Below are 18,949 nucleotides of genomic sequence, written 5' to 3'. Positions count from 1 at the left end.
CGATGAATTCACAGTGCGCACAACGATCACCCCGAGCAGCAGCAAGCGGAACGCAGCCGGAGGAAAAGGCGAAGCTCACAGCTGCAGTTCCACTTCCGCACGCCGCACACAGCTGCAGGGCCCCGCTCCCCGCACCGTCACCCCACACGGCCCCCGCACGCCCGGCCCGCTCTCTCTCCCGCTCCCGTTCCGCCGACCCCGCCGACCCTCAGCGGGAGCGGCCCTCACCGCCGCCGCGGATCGCTGCAGCCGTTGCCGCGGCAACCGGGCGTCAGCAGCCGCTGCTCCGCTGCTCCTCGCGCACCTTGGAGCGTGCAGCGCCTCGCGCCCCCGGGAGGCGGCTGTCACTGCACGGACACGGCGCCCGGGGAGCCCTGGAGATCAGCGCGCTTGCTGATCCTGTTTGCTTTCTTTCTGCTTGTTTCCATTAAAGTACGTTTTTCTGAGGTTGTCGTTATTTATTTAAACGGACTTCTCCGAATCTTTTTTGTTGCACAAAGGGGAAAATCATGCTCCTAGCCTTTCTGCTCCTTGTGTAAATCTGTATTGTTCGTACAAGATTAAGAGATGTAAACTGAGGTGCAGCACCCGGAGAGCACGCAGGTAACTGCCTCCTACAGGTGTGACATTTCGGTCGTCTCCCACGGAAACGCCTTTTCAGAGCCCTGCACACAGCCCCGTGCTCCTCAGGGAACCCCGGTTACAGCAGGAGCGTTGCTCTGCTCAGAACTGCTGCACACCGGGGGACCCCAAAACCTGCAAGCTGATGTCAGATACCCGTGGCACTCATGTCACCACAGGCTTCGTCAGTGTTAAATGGCGTTTCTTTGTCATGCGCTGGCAATCTACTGGTACAGATTCAGAAAAACAAGCTAGTGTGTTCTGATGCAGGAGTGGCACTCAGTGCACACATCCACAGCTGTGTTAAGAGGAGCATGGCTGGGGACGGATTGCTTCATTCCTCCCTCCCTCCACAAATGCTCTTCAGAACAAGATGAGGCACAGATTTCTGAAGAGAAAAGAAAATTCATATACGCACAAAAAATCAAAGGTTATATCCCAACCCTTATAATACTACTAAAGATGAAATCACTCCATGATTCATTATGGATTAATGGCATGTTTATACCTGTATTGCTGGGAAGATTTTGTCTTTGCATGTGGAGAAGCCTGCTGCTTTGTTCTTTATAGGAACAAGAATTTTAGCAGTGAATCAATGATCTCCATCAGAACTTTGCATTGGCAAAATTTGCCAATGAACTTTGCATTTGTTAGCTATGCTCTTGGTGTCTCATATTCTGCTGGAACAGATTTTGGAATTTTAACTTCTCAGAAGTTGCTATAAGGTAGATCTATTTTAAAAGCAATACACGATTGCAATTATCTAGAAACAAGCTGATTGCTTATGTAATAAAAAAAAAAAACCAACAAAACAAAGATGGTAAGGGTTAATTAGCATGATAGTCAACACTGCACTCTGTACCTTGTGAACAAAGAGAGAAATACAAAACTGTTTTAAGATGGCCCTGTTGTATAATGTTCCTCGTGGGAAATAATTAAAGGAAATATAACAAACAATTCAACTACCACATAACCAAAAGACTTAATAAAAGAGGTGCTGGAGAGTGACTTCTTCAACTACTGCAGAAACTGCTGAGTGTTTGTCCCAGCTCATGACTTTATCTGATTTAAAGGTATAATGGAACTTCTCATTTCTGTGTCAGAAACTTGAGAATCCAAAGCCATTCTTTGTTCTTTGTTTAATTTTGGCAAGAGCTACTTACTACAAAAAGACTCTATTTTCACTTCATCGTGGAACTGGTCTCTTTATAACTGCATATAATATGCTTGCAGTGCTGTGCTGGTGCTCCTGAAGGCAGCTGCTACATTTTTTCATTTTTCAGAGGAAGAGCTAGCAAGCTTTAAAGATAAATTCAGTTACCTGCTAAGAATTCAATGTGAGGAGAGGACAAGGAAGAGACAAAAAAACCAAACCAAAACAAAACAAAAAACAAGGTTTATCTAGGAGGTCAAGGGGTTACATTAAGAAAGAAATGTGATTTCAGTTCCTCATTTTTCCTCCTGGATTGATTTTTACACTCCTGCCCATGGCCAACTTGTTATTTGCAAAGATACATTACAAAATGCATGGAAAAGTCCTGAAACCCAACGTTCTGTGCTCATATCAGTAAACAGGACTGTAACAGTTCCCAAATCTAAAGCTACAGCTCACAGACCAATAAACATATAAAAAGTGGTACTAAAATGACTTTCTCGTCAATTAATTTGCTTAGTCATGTGCTCTCAGATTCTAACTGAAGGCTTCATTAGTACTCTTCGAAATACAAAACAGAACAGTTCTCCTGTGTAATCCTTTCACTGAACCATCAGCAGTTGTGTTTTTTTCTTCTCTTTTGATTTGCTTCTGCCCTGTCTGTAAAATTGTTCCTTCCCCACACCTCTATGTGCCATAATGTGAAATGCTATCTTTTCTGGGAAAGGAAGGACTTAATCTTCCTTTCTCTTAGCCAGTCTCGGACACTTACTGCCTTACACAGCAGTATATGCCCAGGAGAGTTGATAACATATCTTCCCACAAAATAGACCTGGTGGTTTCTTCTGCGGCATGCCAGCTCCTCAGGCAGGTCTGCCCCAAAGTTATGCAATCATAGGATTATTTGAGTTGGAATTTTTCCTAAAAGGTCAGCTAGTCCAACTCCCCTGCAATGAACAGGAGCACCCATAGCTTGATGAGGAGCTCAGAGCCTCCTCCAGCCTAACCTTGAGTGTCTCCAGGAAGGAGCACCCACTACATCTGGGCAACCTGTGTCAGAGCATCACCACCCTTATTGCAAAAAGCTTCTTCCTTATGTCCAGTCTAAATCTCCCCTCTTTTAGTTAGAAATCATTTCTCCTTGTTCTGTCACAACAGACTCTGATAGGCTTCTTTCTTACAGTCCCCCTTTAGACACATAAAGGCCACTCTCAGGTCTCCCTGGAGCCTTCTCTTCTCCAGGCTGAACAGCTCCAGCTCTCAGCCTGACCTCACAGGGGAGCCCTTTCCTTAGCAGAGATTGGGGTCATCAGCACTGAGCCAAAAGAGTTCTGATGCTGTAAGCTCCCACCTAAGGATCTCTGTGTGGAGGACTTCACAGAAAAAGTAGACCATCTTCACCGCTGCTAGAGCAGCAGCAGGTGTTTCAGTACTGCTTCTGTACCTGAATGGATAGAATAAGGGCAGTAAAAGGCAGCGCTTTCCCCTGAACAACATTTTACATGGAGGCAGGTCTGGGTGTTCTCCATTTGCAGACCACTGTTTCAGTGCTAAGCTTGTTTGGCTTCGGCTGAGATTCATTTGGGAACATCTCACCTTAGATGGAGGATATAGCACTGCAGCATCGCAGGACTGCCTTCACTGCATGCACTGACCTGCCTGGGCCAGATTTTCTAGTCCTCTTTGTTACTGTAAATGAGCCACAGCTCATTTCCATGTGAGTCACTTCCAGTTCAGTCAGACATTTCAGCTATTTACACGAGACTTTCTAGACCTTCTAAGGAAGCAATAGTAGATTTCATTTCTCTTTACTAATCAATCCATGAATATACGTGCATTCACTTCTCAATTTTGACATTCTCCCTGTGCAGTGCATCAGGCTGGAGAGCAGTCCCTGCAGAAAGGGATCTGGGGGTTCTGGCTGACATCACGTTGAATCTGAGCAACAGTGTGTGCTGGCAGCCAAAAGGGCCAACTGTACCCTGGAGTGCATCACGCCCAGCACTGCCAGCAAGCAAGGGGAGGGATTGTCTCCCTCTGCATTGCACGATACAGCCTCACCTCCAGTACTGTGTGCAGGTCTGTGTGCCACAAAAAGGACATAAAGATATCAGAATCCAAATGAGGGCAAAGGAAGAGCATGTGGCTAAGGTGTGTGAGGAGTGGCTGAAGCCCCTTGGTTTGTTCAGCCCATAAGAGAGGAGGTTGAGGTGTGGCCTCATGGCAGCCCACAGCTTTCTCATGAAGGGAGCAGAGGGTTGGGCTCCTAGCTAAATTCTCTGTTTTATCAATGTGGCCACAAGTAGCCCTGGAAATCCTGCAGCCCTGGAAGTTCTGCCTTGCATCAGGCGGAGGCAGAGACCCCTCCATACATGTGTGGATTGGGCAGTGGGGCTGGATACAAATGGTGCCTGCTGACAAATGGGAGATGTCTGGAAGAAGCATTGTGGCCCATCAAAATGAGTGGGAGCTTTGGTGGGTGTTACGTTACCAACGTCAAGCCACTCTCCTGGTGTAACTGTAGGGCTGTAACAGTAGGGATACCATCCCCAAGCTGTTCATGCAAAGAATAAACTTCTGCTTAAGCCCTAAAAGCCCGCGGATTCTCAGTGTGGGCTGCTGGCGCGCTTTGGCTCTCCGATTTCAGTGCCAGACCCGCGTCGGGCAGAACGCCGGGAAGGCGCCGGGCACCGACACCAGCCCGGGGGGGTTGCAGGGCAGGCAGGGGAGGAGGGAGTACGGCAGACGCCCGCCTCGTCCTCCTACGCCCGCAGCTCTTGTGCCGGGGAAGGCGGGCGGCATGAGCGGCGGAGCGGCGGCGGGGGCTGCGCTGCTGGCCCTGGCGCTGGCGGCGGCAGGGGAGGGGGCGGCGGTGCTGCGGGACGGCGGTTACGATGGGTTGCTGGCCGCCGTGCATCCCCGCGTGCCGGAGGACGGCCGGCTCGTCGCACGCCTCCAGGTAAGGCGTAAAGCGGCGGGCCCAGGAAGGGGCAGCCCCGGAGGGGGAACCGGGCCCGACGCGTCCTTCAAGCCGCCGCTAAGCTGCGCAACAGATGCCGTAGTCGAGATCGATAGCGTAATGAACACACTACTAATCCCGCCTTTTCATTGCGTGTTTGCCAGGAGATGATCACCGAAGCTTCCTCTTATCTGTTCAGTGCTACAAAAGGCAGGGTCTATTTCAGAAGCGTGAAGATTCTGATACCTCCGACGTGGAAAGAGAAAGGTTATGAGAAACCAAAACACGAGACCTATGAAAAGGTAAGACTCAACACCAGCTGCAGGAAATGGGGTGCAACTAAAAGTTACTTTGAACATTTATCTGTATGCCCAAACGTACGATAACTTTTAAACAGTGATATGAACACCATTCACATGAGAATGCTCTCAAGATCAGACAAAAACCACCACTAGTAAGTACATAAATAATGAGCATCAGTAACAAAATAGTAGTTACAGCCTACAGTAACAGTAGTTGTAGCAGCCTGTTGGTTTTAAATGAGAAACAAGAAAGTGCTGGACTGCAAGAAGCTCCATGTTAGAACCATCAGAGTCTGTAAACTGATTGCTTTACAGGCTTTTGAATCATTTTAGAAGCCTGATTTGAATATCTTTGATCTGATCATTCTTATTTCATTTCTCTACTCATTTCCACATTTATGACAAGTTGGGAATGTTTGCTTGTGAGTTCCAGTGATGACTGGTTGCCTTTTTCACCTTTTACATTCTTAACCCATCATCTTTCAAAGACATTACTGAATGGCTTGGGTTGGAAGAGGTCTTAAAGATCATCTAGTAAATTAGGTCATAGTTGCCTAATTGCACTGTGGCTGACATTTGTGCTGAAGACAGCAGTAATACTTGTCTAGGTGGAGTTTCAGATTCATTAGCAGAGGACTGGCAAGAAAGCCAAGGAAATCCAGAACAGCAAAGTCACCTTGTTGCTACGGAAATAGAAAAAGAAACATAGACTCCATTTATTCAAAACTTTGTGTAGCTGCAATCCAGGAAGTGGGACACACATGAATCTGCGTTTTAGCTACTTGCATGACTGCTGGTACTCAATGACCAGCTTCACAAGTATGAGATATTTGCAGCAGACATTCCAATATATTCTCTCAGTAGGTAATATAGTATATAACATATAACATTTGCAATAAAATAATATATGCATCATATATAAAAAATAAATATACGTAGGTTGCTCCAAAAGCAATGGCTCCTATGTATTTCTGTGGAAACTACAACAGCTACTAAGAGCACAACAACACTGTTTGACAGAACAAATTCTCAGCTACAAAACACGATTTTTCAACACAGTCACCACCGTTAGCTGTACATTTTCACCAGTGATGAACAAAAGTTTGTATGCCATGCTCATAAAAATCTACACCAGTAGAAGTGATCACTGTCACTGTTGCCACTGCTGAAATGCACCAGTCACCACCTCACTGTGCTCACACTTACTGTTTGGTCTCCATAAACATTCAGCAAGTGTCAATGTATGTCAGTGGATTCAATTTTTTTCTGCGTGGAGGAATTCAATAAGACACCTTTGCTTCATCCACACTTCCATATCAGACAATATTCTGTCAGACTGCCTCTCTGCTGTCATTTGTCACACAGCAACAAAATGAGATACTGATGGGAGGACTCAGCCTCTGCTGCCATCCCACCAACATCCACCTCTGACATTGTGGGCTGACATAACAAACAGGACATGACAAACAGGAGGCATTACTTTCCAAGCAGCCCTCGTATAATATATAATAAATACATAATATTATAATATTAACGTATGTTTTAGTTGTGTTCCTGCTTGTCACCTTTCATCGGTAACATTCCTCAGAGGCAGAGTAAAGATAAGAGGGACATACCCAATCTTTGTTTTCCAGTCTATCTTGAATGGACAGATGCTTACTACCAAACCCTCTGATTTGCAGATACCAATTTACACTTTCTTCTTCCTCTCTCCTTTGAATGCCTGCTTTTCTTTATATTCTCTATAGTTGGAATTCTGTTTCAGCCTATTGTGTTAAACCTTCCTCCTGTCTGAAGTCATCCCAACTATCAGTACTTGCAGCCAGCTCTGCAATCCCACCCAAAAAGAATCTTTCTTTCTAAGTCTGGGGAAAAAAAAGCAAAACCAAAAACCTGCGGAAAAATGTTGACAGTGATGCTTCTGACTAATTCTTCAAATAACATTCTCAATACGTAGTGAAACCTAACATGAGAGTAAAGTTTCTTGGATTTGAAGTATGGGAAAAAAAGGAAAAATGTGGCTATCTACAAGAATAGAAGCTGTCCTTTCTCATGGCTCTCCATTTTATTACTGTAGTCACAGATTCTAATTATTTTTTATAAGAAATGAATCTAATATGTAAAGAGCTTTAATAAAGAAATAAGTACACTAGTATGTCACTTCAGGTTTTCATTTTGCTGCTGGGAAATCTATCCATAATCTTCTATTCATCTTGCTGCAGCAGAAGTTAGGAGCTCAGTTAGAGCTGGGTGGTACTGCATTGGACAGTTTAAATAAACAACAAAGCATTTCTTCCTTTAATCAAGTTCCTACTTGTAATTTTTTGTACTTTTTAATGATTTTAGGCAGATGTCATAGTGGCAGCTCCTTATTGGAGGCATGGCGATGACCCATACACCTTGCAACATGAAGCTTGTGGAAAAATGGGAAAATACATCCATTTCACACCTAACTTCTTAGCAAACGATTATGTGACAGACATCTATGGCTCACGGGGTAAATTCCCTAAATTGTTTACTTCTCCAGTTTGCCCTTACTGTGAAACAAAAGATGGAATATTGAAAGCTGATGATAAAATAAACCAATTCTAGTTAACATGAAAGCTAAGATTTCCAAATGATATTAGTTAAAGATAGTCAAACTTAGGCACAGAAGTGAATTGCTTGATATTAAAACCGCTTGTGGTATGATGGTGTGATTAAAGTCCCCAGTGTAATATCACTGATCAACTGTTGAGGCAGTAATGTAACAGCCAACTCTGGTCACTCCGTGTTTGCACTTCTGTCCTCTGCAGGCAGAACCTTTGTACATGAGTGGGCCCACCTTCGTTGGGGGGTCTTTGATGAGTATGACAATGACAGACCATTCTATGTCACTGGACAGAATCAGGTTAAAGTTACAAGGTAATTCAGCATTTGCCCCTTCTACAAACTCTTTCTGGTATGTTTTAGAAAGCTGCCTGGTATTTTTCTAAAAGCTCTTGAGCTATCCCAGTTTCTTTTAGCCCTTATTTATTTTATCCATCATTAAATATTCTTCTTTCTTTATGAGTAAATTACTATTTTCTGTGCGTTCACTTTTACACTTTTCTGTGGTTGATGGCTTGGCAGAGATGATGAATGTTACATTTTTCTGGTCTCACACTGGAGACTTCATCACTTCTGGACTCTACTGCTGGAGAGGAAATGGTGCTTGTTCAGAAATCTTCCTTCCCATGATCTGCTTAAGCATTACTCCCTTCTCTGAGCATGCTGCAAATCTGGGGTTTTTCTGCTGAGCTTCTCTTCTTCAATTCGTTTTTTCATCTTCGCTAAATCTGCACATCTTCACTTCTACATTCACCATTGCAGTAGTGCCTGACTCATGACCTGCTTTTCCTCACTATCTATACAACCAAATGGACCTTGAGAAACAAAGTTTTGTTACAGCACGTTTGACCTGGAACTCACCAAGCCTATGGTACACCAGGAGGTCATTTACAGCAGTTTTTCAGGGTATGGAAGTATTTGGAAGATGTGACTTCTGGATGAGTAAGATTGCTTTTGCAGTTGTAGACTTTGTATTATTTGTACTTAGTCAAGAGGCTGAAGTGTTGAAAAGGAAAAAAATAATGATTCTTCTTTTTGTCACTTTGCAATGGATATTCATATCTTTTTGCAATGTCAACTTCTATGCAGTTGAGCTGCAGAGTACACTGCAAGCATCATTAATGTCAGCCCTATATTTGGGTAGGTTTTTAAGTGGAAATGTATTCTTTTTTATCCTTAGATGTTCCTCTGATCTTACTGGAATCTATGTCTGTGAAAAAAACTCCTGCACTGATGGTAGTTGTGTCATTAATAAGCTAACAGGACTTTTTAAGGAAGGATGTGCATTTATTCCTGAGAGGAATCAGACTGCAGTATCTTCAATAATGTATATGCAGAGTTTATCATCTGTAAGTACAAACATGTGAGAACAGATTTCTTTCAGTGAAACATACCGTTACAAAATCTGATATATCCTCCTATGCTACATTTGGTTCAACTTCTATGTAAGCAAATCAACTGTAATGTATTACTATGAATGCGGTACGAAGTTAACTGTGAGGTGATGTCTCAACTGTGTGTATACAAAAATCACCTGCTATGGTTTTCCATCTTAAATTTATTTATTACTCTTTTATTGCTTACTTCTGATTTCTATCTACCTGTTTTGAACACTTTAGGTGGCAGAATTCTGCAATGAGCATAATCATAACAGAGAAGCACCCAATTTGCAGAATCGAATGTGTGACTACAGAAGCACATGGGAAGTAATTAAAAACTCTACAGATTTTGAAAATGATCTTCCATTGACCAGCAGCAGCCTTATTAGTCCTCCCTCTTTCTCACTGCTTCAGAAGAGAGACAGAGTCATCTGTTTAGTTCTTGATGTTTCCAAGACTATAGCTGGGGTAAATTCTTCATCAGTATATTTCATTGTATATTGTATTTTTTTTTTCTTATGTTTTCAGAACTTTATTCATCTAGAAATAGTCTCCATGCAGAGACAGAGAAACATGATGTAAGGAATCCAACTCGACAGTGAGAGTGTTTGGGATTTTCTTACATCTTTGAGGCAGAGGAGCCATGAATGAGGCCAGCACAGCGATGCAGAATACTGGCCAGGTGGCTATCAGTGGCAAGGCTTTGAGTGGAATAAAGGACTTTGTGTGCTGGGTAGCATGAAGTGTGAGAAAGATTGACGATGAGCCAGAAGGGTAGGGGGGAAGCTGTGAGGAACAAAAAAATTCCAGAAGAGATGGGCCTGAAGGCCTTCTTCACTGAAGAACAGTGTTCAACAGTGGGTGGGCTAAATATTGGCTAACTTTAAGGCTTATCTTCAGTGAAACAAACTGAATAGCGTCGCAGGGTTTTGTATTCTAAATTAACATTGGAGCTTGAAAAAGTGAGTATTTTATGTTCCTTCCCTCTGTGATATTTTCTGCCAACAATTTTTATCTATCAGCTTGTAATTTGCAGCATTCATTGTTATTTCACGTGCTTAATGAAATTCTTCGCTTTTCACTCCTTCTGTGTGTAGGGTAACTGGATCATTAGATTGCATCAAGCAGCAGAACTGTATTTACTGCAAATTGTGGAAGAAAACACTTATGTTGGTATTGTCACATTCAGTGACAAAGGAGAGATCAAAACTCACGTGCACCAGATAGTCAGCAACGAAGCACGGAAACAGCTTGCTTCATATCTCCCTACAGCTCCAGGGGGGAAGAGGGCAAATGTTTGCACAGGCCTGAGGCTGGCGTGTGAGGTGAAGCACCACATACACTGCTTCTGTTTGCACCTCTTATATAGATGGTTTGTTTCTTCAGTAGTGAGGATATTTGTGTCTAGGCCACATCAAATGCCTTATACTGATTACTGCATGGTTTCTGAGAAGAACTCTCCTAGTTTTCCTGTGAACCTGCTATTTATCACCTTGTAATAATTAAAAATACAACAGCCAAACTCTTTTTATAAGAACTTATGTGATTGTTGCAATACGTTTCATGATATTTGTGTTATAAACCATCATGATATATATTAACTTTACAACTTTAGTAGTTACAAATGTTACGAGTTATGTAAGTTTTATCTTTACTATTTTTCCATTTTGCTTTGTAAATTATTTCTAAAACTGAAGCTGACATACACTGCATTTCTGCTGTCTTTGATTAAGTGGGATTTTGATTGCTAAATTCAACTTAGATTTGTCTAAAATCCCATTCCTTTTTGGCCTTGTTATGCAATATGAATTCATTAACATGGTTTTATTATTGCATCTTTAAGAACTGTATATTAAGGGCAACTTTTCCCTGCATCAGTTTACCTCAGCCTGCTGAGTACTACAACAGCTCAGCAAATGAATTATGTGAAATGTACTCATCCCGCCACCAGGGTGGGTCACCACCACCCTGAATTTTGTCTGGGAAATCTGGGAGCAGTTATATTTTTTCATGTCTGATTTTAATTGACTCCTGCATGCTGAAGCCTTTGGTCTCAGCCTTCTGCTGGGAGGATTAATATCTGCATAAATATACTGGAGAGAAAGGAAATTACTGGAGTTTTTCACTGCATATCTCATTGTCAAGTACCCATGTGTCACATTCTCATTTTGGTCCCTGCTTTTTCTATGCCTTACTGCTATATAAAACTTAGAGGGTACTCATCATGATAGAGTGTCTTGAAAGACAGTGTCAAAATTAATTACAGTGTAGATTATGTGATATTTATTGCTTCTGCTAAAGTTTGTTCTTCTACCACCAGGTCATTAGGAAGAAAGAAGGACATCTGTATGGATCTGAAATTATACTGGTGACAGGTGGACAGGACGATAGTACAGGCAGGTGTTTTTCCGAAGTGATTAATGGTGGATCAGTCATCCATACCATTACTGTTGGGTCCTCAGCTGCTAAGGAAATCGAACACTTTTCCAAAGAGACAGGTAAGTACAGGAATAAACCATGACTCCAATCTGAAGATGCTGAGAAAACTCTGATGAAGAAGGTGGTGTTTGTCCACAGGGAAGTGAGATGGCTGTCCTCCCTCCCTGGCACCACTGCAGTTCTGCGGTAACATTTGGTACATTTTGCGAATCAGAAATAGCTCTTATGTCTTATGTAATATCTAATAGCTAAGTCTGTAATAAATCATGCTGTTTCAGGAGGATTTAAGTTTTTTGTCCCAGAAAGGCTGGACTTCAGTGACTTACTGGATGTTTTCTCTGGAATTATGTCCAGAAGTGGAGACACATTCCATCAATCTGTTCAGGTTTGTTTTATAGGTACAGTTAATTATTCTGCTTATTGTTTTTTTAGATAAGATCAAAATGTATCACATGTATCTAGGTGTCCTGCTCCCTCTTTCCTGATGACAACTTCACCAGCCTGATGTATAATCGTCTGCTTGCAGGTTGAGCAAAGTGATGAGAAAATGCAGTTGTGTTTACTCTAACTTCTTTTGTGTTATCTGGAAAACTGTAAAAGTTTCCTTGATTTCTACTGCATGCTAGAATATATCCAACTTTTTCTCTGCAATTTGCAGAGATAATTACCACTTCAAGCAGGGCGCAGAATGTCATCTGGAAATTTGATCATCCAAGAACATGATGAGGATGAAGTTCTGTCTGCATCAGGAATGTTTTTTATTGCTTTTCCTCATGGAGGAGCATATAGATGGAACTTTAAATCCATAAATCAGTCTTATTCAGGATGATGCTCTTTAATATCATCATTTTCAGCTGGGAAAGTAGTAATATCCTACATACCTCTGCATTTCTGGAATTCCATCCAGTAAAAATATAACATTAGTAGAAGGCCTAATTTTTCTGTCACTCCTATGATTCTATGGAGCTGCCCCTAAATTGTGCTATTATATAATTGAAGGGGAGAATAAAGTCCCCAGTTATCAGAGGCTAATATTAGTGTACATCTTCATAACTTTTCAAGTCTATCAGATCTGATAGCTAAAATGGTAGACCAAATCCTTCTTTGTAAGAATGTGTGATTTCCAGAACTGATAGAATAATTTTGTTCTTTCTGATAGATTGAAAGTGCTGCTGAAAGTGTTGCAGGGTACAGGCAACTCAGGAGGACAGTGACTATTGATGGCACTGTGGGACGAGAAACCTTCTTTGTAGCCACATGGCAAGCTGCTGAACCACCAGAAATCATCCTGATTGATCCGATTGGAAGAAGCTACACCATCAAGGACTTTGAATTAGATTCAGTATTCCACTTAGCTCGCCTCCAGATTCCAGGAACTGCAGAGGTACAACTCATTCTCTTCTTGTCTTTTAGCAATGGGAGGAACATCCTGACTCTACATTTCTTCCATTTCATCAGTGTTAGGTTAATTAAAATCATTTTGTGGCTTGAGATAGAATTGCTCATCTACACCATGTGACTGCTGCTGTATCCCAAGCAGAAGTATCTGCTGTGTTCAAGAGAGCTACCTGAAGGTTTTGTCTGTATTGTCTTTATTACAATTTACACTTGATTTACAACTTAACTGAAAATTTCTGAATACTAATCAGCAGCCAGTAAATGAATTTTCTCTCTTTTCTGTTCTAAGAAACAGATAACGTTTAACATAGTAAGTCCATTTAAATTTACTGTATTGTGCATAGAAACTTCTCTCCATCATAAAAGCTCTGAAAACGTTTTTTTCCACAGAATTTTATTCTTAATCTCCTGAATACTCCACAGAAGCTAAGGAAGTAAATTGAAATTGATGTTTGTATTCTCACATGGAACGGCTGCCAAGAGTCAGAGGATAGAATCATAGAATGGCCTGGGTTGAAAAGGACCACAATGATCGAGTTTCAACCCCCCTGCTATGTGCAGGGTTACCAACCACTAGACCAGGCTGCTCAGAGTCACATTCAGCCTGGAGGATAATTGGAAAGCACTTCTTTACTCTGATTTGTAAACATGAGTGCTTCCACTGACAAAATGCAGATACTTGTAGGGTTCTACCTCGCCTAAGTAGGCTGGCAGAATTTAAATAAGGACAAATTAAATTATCCAAAAGATTGTTATTTCATTTGAAAACATTTGGTTGGTTTTTTTTTTTCAGACAGGAGACTGGGCATACACATTGATAAATGTTCACCTGGCTCCTCAAGTTCTGACAATGACAGTAACTTCTCGAGCAGCAAATTCTACTCTACCCACTGTGTCTGTGAAAACCTATATGAGTAAAGATACAACTTACTATCCCAGTGCAATGGTTGTCTATGTACAGATTAGCCAAGGCTTTTCCCCTATTCTTGGGGCAAATGTGACTGCCATTTTCAGTTCAGAGAATGGAGATATGGTTTCCTTGGAACTTCTGGACAATGGAGCAGGTAACAAGACTCTAGGACTATAAATTCAGAAGTATCTATAAAATTAAATTAAATTACTCCTCTAAGTACTGTTTTCACTGAATACATCAGGATATAATGCTCTGAGGCAGAGTTTCTAATGTTCTATGGTAACACACACAAGTGTGTGTTCTTGTTGAATTTATCTCTAGATAAGCTTTTGTTCAGAACAGGATTTATATGCATGAATTAAATGCACAGACACGTTCCAATAAGTTCATTAGTTATCAGTTGTCATTCCAGCTGATTGAACTGATGATGTTCAGCACATTGGAAGATGTGGTCTTTAAATCTCAGTAAATTAGAAAGCTGTTAGTAAGGTGAAGTTTAAACATTTCCAGGCAGAAGTTGCAGGCCCTATGCTCTATTGCCTCTTAATAGTCGTCAAGAAAAGGTGTGAAACTCCCAAAGGTGTTAGAATTTAGTAATGTTTAGTAACTCACACATTTGCTTTGCATAAATTATTATGGTTAGTTAAACTTACTGCAAGGTAACACAATCTTAACTGCACAGACCATCATGTTGCTAGAAAGGATTTTTGAACAGAGTAGGTAGTTATGAACTTTTGGAGCAACTTAGATTTGTTGTTTCTGCATTAAATTTCACAACTGAAAACAATCAGAAGATTATAGTAATGAATACTCTCTGGTTTGCATCACCTTGGGGGTAAGTCCTTAAGTGAGAATACTTTCTGGGAATACACATTGAGCACTTGAGAAGTGCAGGTCCTCTGTCTCCCCTGAATTCCTGGGCACTCTCCCAGAACGCAGCTTGAGTGCACCTGCGGCAACTGGTGAAATAAGATGATTTTCCTAAGTTAGCTTTTTCTTCAGCTAACGTTCAGTACAAGGAATGCATCTTAACTTCAGATCAATTTAACATGCAACCAAAGGTAGAAGAGCTGCACAGATTGCCTATTGAAGAAGAGTTTACCTATTCTTAAACTCTACTTTCTATGTATGAATATAGAAAGCACAAAAACTCACATCCATTATTATTTGAAGTCAATTTATATCTCTCTTCTACTAGGTTCTGACATTATTAAGAATGATGGCATCTATTCCAAGTACTTGTTTTCTTTCTCTGGGAATGGAAGATACAGCCTAAAAGTTCATGTCCAAGCTAACAGGACTACCGTGCCACAGACTGCAATGCCATGGAGTCATGCCATGTATATACCAGGTTATGTAGAAAATGGTAAGATGAAGTAGTGCAGAGAAAAAAAATAAAGCTTCATTGCAGGACCTGAAGATGTCCATCCCTTTGAAGATACTAAGAGCAGGCATTATGATGACAGCTCTACCCCAGTAAAATACTGAAAGCAGACTTCAAACAACTATAATGGGACAGTATCTATGTAATGTAGATAAATAGGATTTGGTTTTTGTCTCTGAAGAAACTATCCATAGGTTTAGTCTGTAGATGACTCTATTCAGTCATCTCAAATAAAGAATGGTTAAAATATTAGGAGATCAAACTCTCCTGTTTATATTATAAAAAGCAACACTTACTTCAATTTCATATTACCTTTCTTAGTAGCATTCTTGAAACTACAAAGAAGTAGACAATGCCCTTGAAATGATCTTAAATGAAGTGGATGGTATTTTTGTGTTTAAAACAGTATAGGTGAAGTTCAGGTAGTTTGTGGAACACAATAATACTCAAACAGTTAAGATTAATAAGCATTTTTTAATCTTGTAGGTAAACTCAAGATGAACCCATCAAGACCCCCAGCTATTAAAAATAATATTCAGGTCAGAAGAGGAGGTTTTTCTAGAACAGCTGTGGGAGACTCTTTCACAGTATCTGCAGTTCCAATAGCACCTTATGTTGATGTTTTTCCACCATGTAAAATTATTGACCTTGATGCCAGAATGGAAGATGATAAAGTCATTCTATCATGGACTGCACCAGGAGATGATTTTGACGAAGGCCAAGGTACGTTCGTTGGCTTGCTAGCCTGCCTCCTGCCCAAGTTGAAATATTTGTAGTGGAGTTTTGTCTCACTTACGTCAATGGAAATTTCATTAAAAGCTACTGTGGTTCCAGGGCTCTATTCATGCTCTGTGAAATGCTGTGTTAATTATTCCAGTGGTGAACTGGCTTGTGAGGATGGTATTACGTAATCAGTATCTTAGAAGTATTTTGAAAGGAGAGTATTTTAAAACAGATATGAGGTTGGAATGATAGCTAACAAACAGATGACAATATCTTAATATTTGTATTTTCAGCCACAAGTTATGAAATCAGAACAAGTGAGACTCCTCTGGAATTAAGAGACAGCTTCTATAACACTACATTTGTGAATACTTCCACTCTATCACCTCAGCGTGCTGGCTGCACAGAAATATTTGTGTTTAAACCAGAAGCTTTTACAGCAGGGAACATAACCGTAATCTATGTTGCAATACGTGCTGTGGATGAAGTTTTTCTTCGCTCTGAGCTATCTAATATTGCACAAGCAGTAATGTTTATTCCTCCAATGGCATACACCCCTTCTAATTTGAAGTTTGGTGTTTCAACAATATTGTTACTATTCTTTGTATTATTAACAGCAGTGTGTCTAACAGTAAGTACAAGCCTTTGTTTAGTAAAGAAAAAGAAGAAAAAGAATCTTTCAGAAAATACAGCTAAGCTGCTTCAACATAAAGTGTAAGCTTGTCAGAGCTCTGGGTACTTTAAAACATTTTACTGCTTAGACTTGTAAAAGTAAATATCCTACAATAAACAGAGTGAACAATCAGATTCCAGATATTATGAAGACATAATGACTTAATACCTGCATATTGTCTATGAATTTTATCATGGAAGATTGAATGACAGTAAATCAGGTAGAGGCTGATAGCTTTGTACTGCAAATATGCAATATCTGTGTACAGTCTTAATGCTGTGCAGTGTCATGGCCTATTCTTACTGTGTGGTGGAAAAGTTTAAATTGAGAGAGATACTGAAGATACTGTTCCTTTTTAAAAAACAGATGACAAGCAAAACTAAGCAGTGTGAGTTGTGTTTATGTTTCTGTAAGTGCATATGCCATTCAGCTTCTAGGTGGGGAATTCCCAGGGAGGAGGAAATTGTGATCGTAGGGTGGGGGAGAAAATTCTGCAACAAGACAGAAGTAATCTTTGTCCTGACCCAACTAAAGACAAAAGAATGTTTACTAAAAGCCAGAGCAGAAGGAAGGAGACCAGTTGGGGCACTTTGCTTTCAGCTCTCTGACATGTCATGTCTGGAGAAAAACTGTACAGTCTGCAATGGTTCCAGTATGTTTCTGCCACCTGTATCCTTAAACAAGCAAACACAGAGAATGGCTTTCTACCCTAAAGATGGATCTCTGCTATAAAAAATCTCATTAGAACTTTTCTTCCCTGTTGTTACTGCTCCCCTTGTTTAGAAGGGTTTAGAAGGCTGAAAAGTGCTTATTAGTAACACATTGGGTTGCTTTGAGTTTACTGTGTCCTTCAAGGAACTTTTTCTGATCCTATAAAGACATTAAAGTTATTCTTTTATTTTTGTCTACATCAGTGTATATGTAAATGTATGTGAATGTTGGTGTATGTGCACATATGTGTGTATGTGAATATTTGTGTACGTGCACATATGTGTGCATGTGTTGCGGAGGCTTAATTTTTTCCCGTAATGAGATTGTAAATATAATGATTATGACTCAAAGCCATATCTAAAGATAAGACAGGGCAATATCTTATGGACGGACTGAGTCAGTTTGTACTCCACTACCTCAGAGAGAAAAGAACTGAAGAAACTCTAGAATATGTTGTGTTAGATTTGCATTGTTTCTTTGAAATGAATTGGATACGTACAATAAAGTCAGCTAGGTTCTCTGATGCAGGGAGGATCTTTTCCTCAAAGAATACAGTATAGGTGCAGTGTAAAGAGCATTTCAGAGCAGGTGCAAACTTAAAGAGCTTGCATTGCATTGCTAAAATTTGACATTTACATGTCATTGCCACCACCTCCTCATTGCACCTCTGTGGGGTGACAACTGCTGCTGCTGCACCCAGAGAGGAGCCAGTTTTGTAGCAGCCGCAGTTGGAAATAACTCAGTACACCCTGCTGAGAAATAGAAGTGAGGTTGCTGTTTGGTACTTTAGCTCTTTGGTGATAATATACATTGGAAAGAGAAAAGCACAGAAGCCCATGGAAAGAGAAAGATGAGGAAGGGAATTTTGGCATGGGAACGATCCTTGTTAAATCTATCCAAAGTGAAGAACTTAGGGCAGATCTCTCTGTGAAAGAGACAGGATCATAGGGTCAATCGAAGATCGAAGGGTATAAGCAGGAAGTCACTGGAGCTAAACAACATTCCTGCCCATTCCAAATCCTTTTATAGTTGAGTCTAAACCCAGGGACAGGTTTTTGGAGATTTAAGTAGTTCCGTTCCTAATGTAGGAGGTGAAGGAGCAAAACTGCTGTGTTATCCAATGAATGTAGGATAGGCGGTAGGTAAGATAGAATAAAAAAACAGGAAGAGAAGCAGTGAGGGTGACACAGGGCAGTGTTTCTGTGGGCTCTGGTCTGACAGAAGATGGTGCTGCATGGGGAGGACAGGCCTGGCTCTGCAGGCCGTCCCGCTGCATGGCCACCACCTTCCTTCAGCTGCCACCAAGTGACCTGGGTAAACCTGATCACTTTTCTGAGTCAGCTGAAACCTCTTCTGTGTTTCCAGCACAAGATACGGAAAGTGGCCCTGCATTATATTGGCTCACACTCCTTTGTGAAATCTTGCCCTTGGAAGAGAGTCAAACATTACAGATTGCTTCTGAGATTGTGTGTTTTGCCCTTTGAGATCATTTCACCTTCTTGCTGATTGAACCAGGAAAGGAGAGAGGATCATCACTGAAAAAAATGGAAGAAACATACTTTTCCCTTGGATCAAGGTAAAAGACAAGAATAAAACAAGCACAATTTTTATAATGATCAAAATCCAATGAGTAAACAGGAACAAACAGATGAGCAAACAAAACCACCACCACCGAATACAACACCCAAGCAGGAACAGAAAGTAT

At 41.1% G+C, this 18,949-nt stretch overlaps 1 protein-coding gene across 1 annotated transcript; it reads left to right on the top strand.

The window, feature by feature from the left end:
* Nucleotides 1-2: 2 nt before the first annotated feature.
* LOC122181224 (calcium-activated chloride channel regulator 2-like) lies at nucleotides 3-16,671 on the top strand. Its single transcript, XM_042873611.1, is given in 17 exon segments — nucleotides 3-401; nucleotides 4,370-4,466; nucleotides 4,469-4,564; nucleotides 4,567-4,733; nucleotides 4,898-5,035; nucleotides 7,382-7,532; nucleotides 7,831-7,939; nucleotides 8,805-8,973; nucleotides 9,244-9,471; nucleotides 10,101-10,328; nucleotides 11,324-11,501; nucleotides 11,721-11,827; nucleotides 12,602-12,826; nucleotides 13,634-13,904; nucleotides 14,952-15,119; nucleotides 15,624-15,860; nucleotides 16,154-16,671. Coding segments are annotated over 17 exon segments (3,393 nt in total). The 3' UTR covers nucleotides 16,579-16,671.
* Nucleotides 16,672-18,949: the final 2,278 nt, after the last annotated feature.

This window comes from Lagopus leucura, unplaced genomic scaffold (genome assembly GCF_019238085.1).
Source record: "Lagopus leucura isolate 7727_CA_CO unplaced genomic scaffold, USGS_WTPT01 Super-Scaffold_100009, whole genome shotgun sequence".
NCBI classification, from domain to species: Eukaryota; Metazoa; Chordata; class Aves; order Galliformes; family Phasianidae; genus Lagopus; species Lagopus leucura.
Note: the sequence above shows the minus strand (reverse complement) of the source record. Positions and strands in the feature narration are given on the sequence as shown.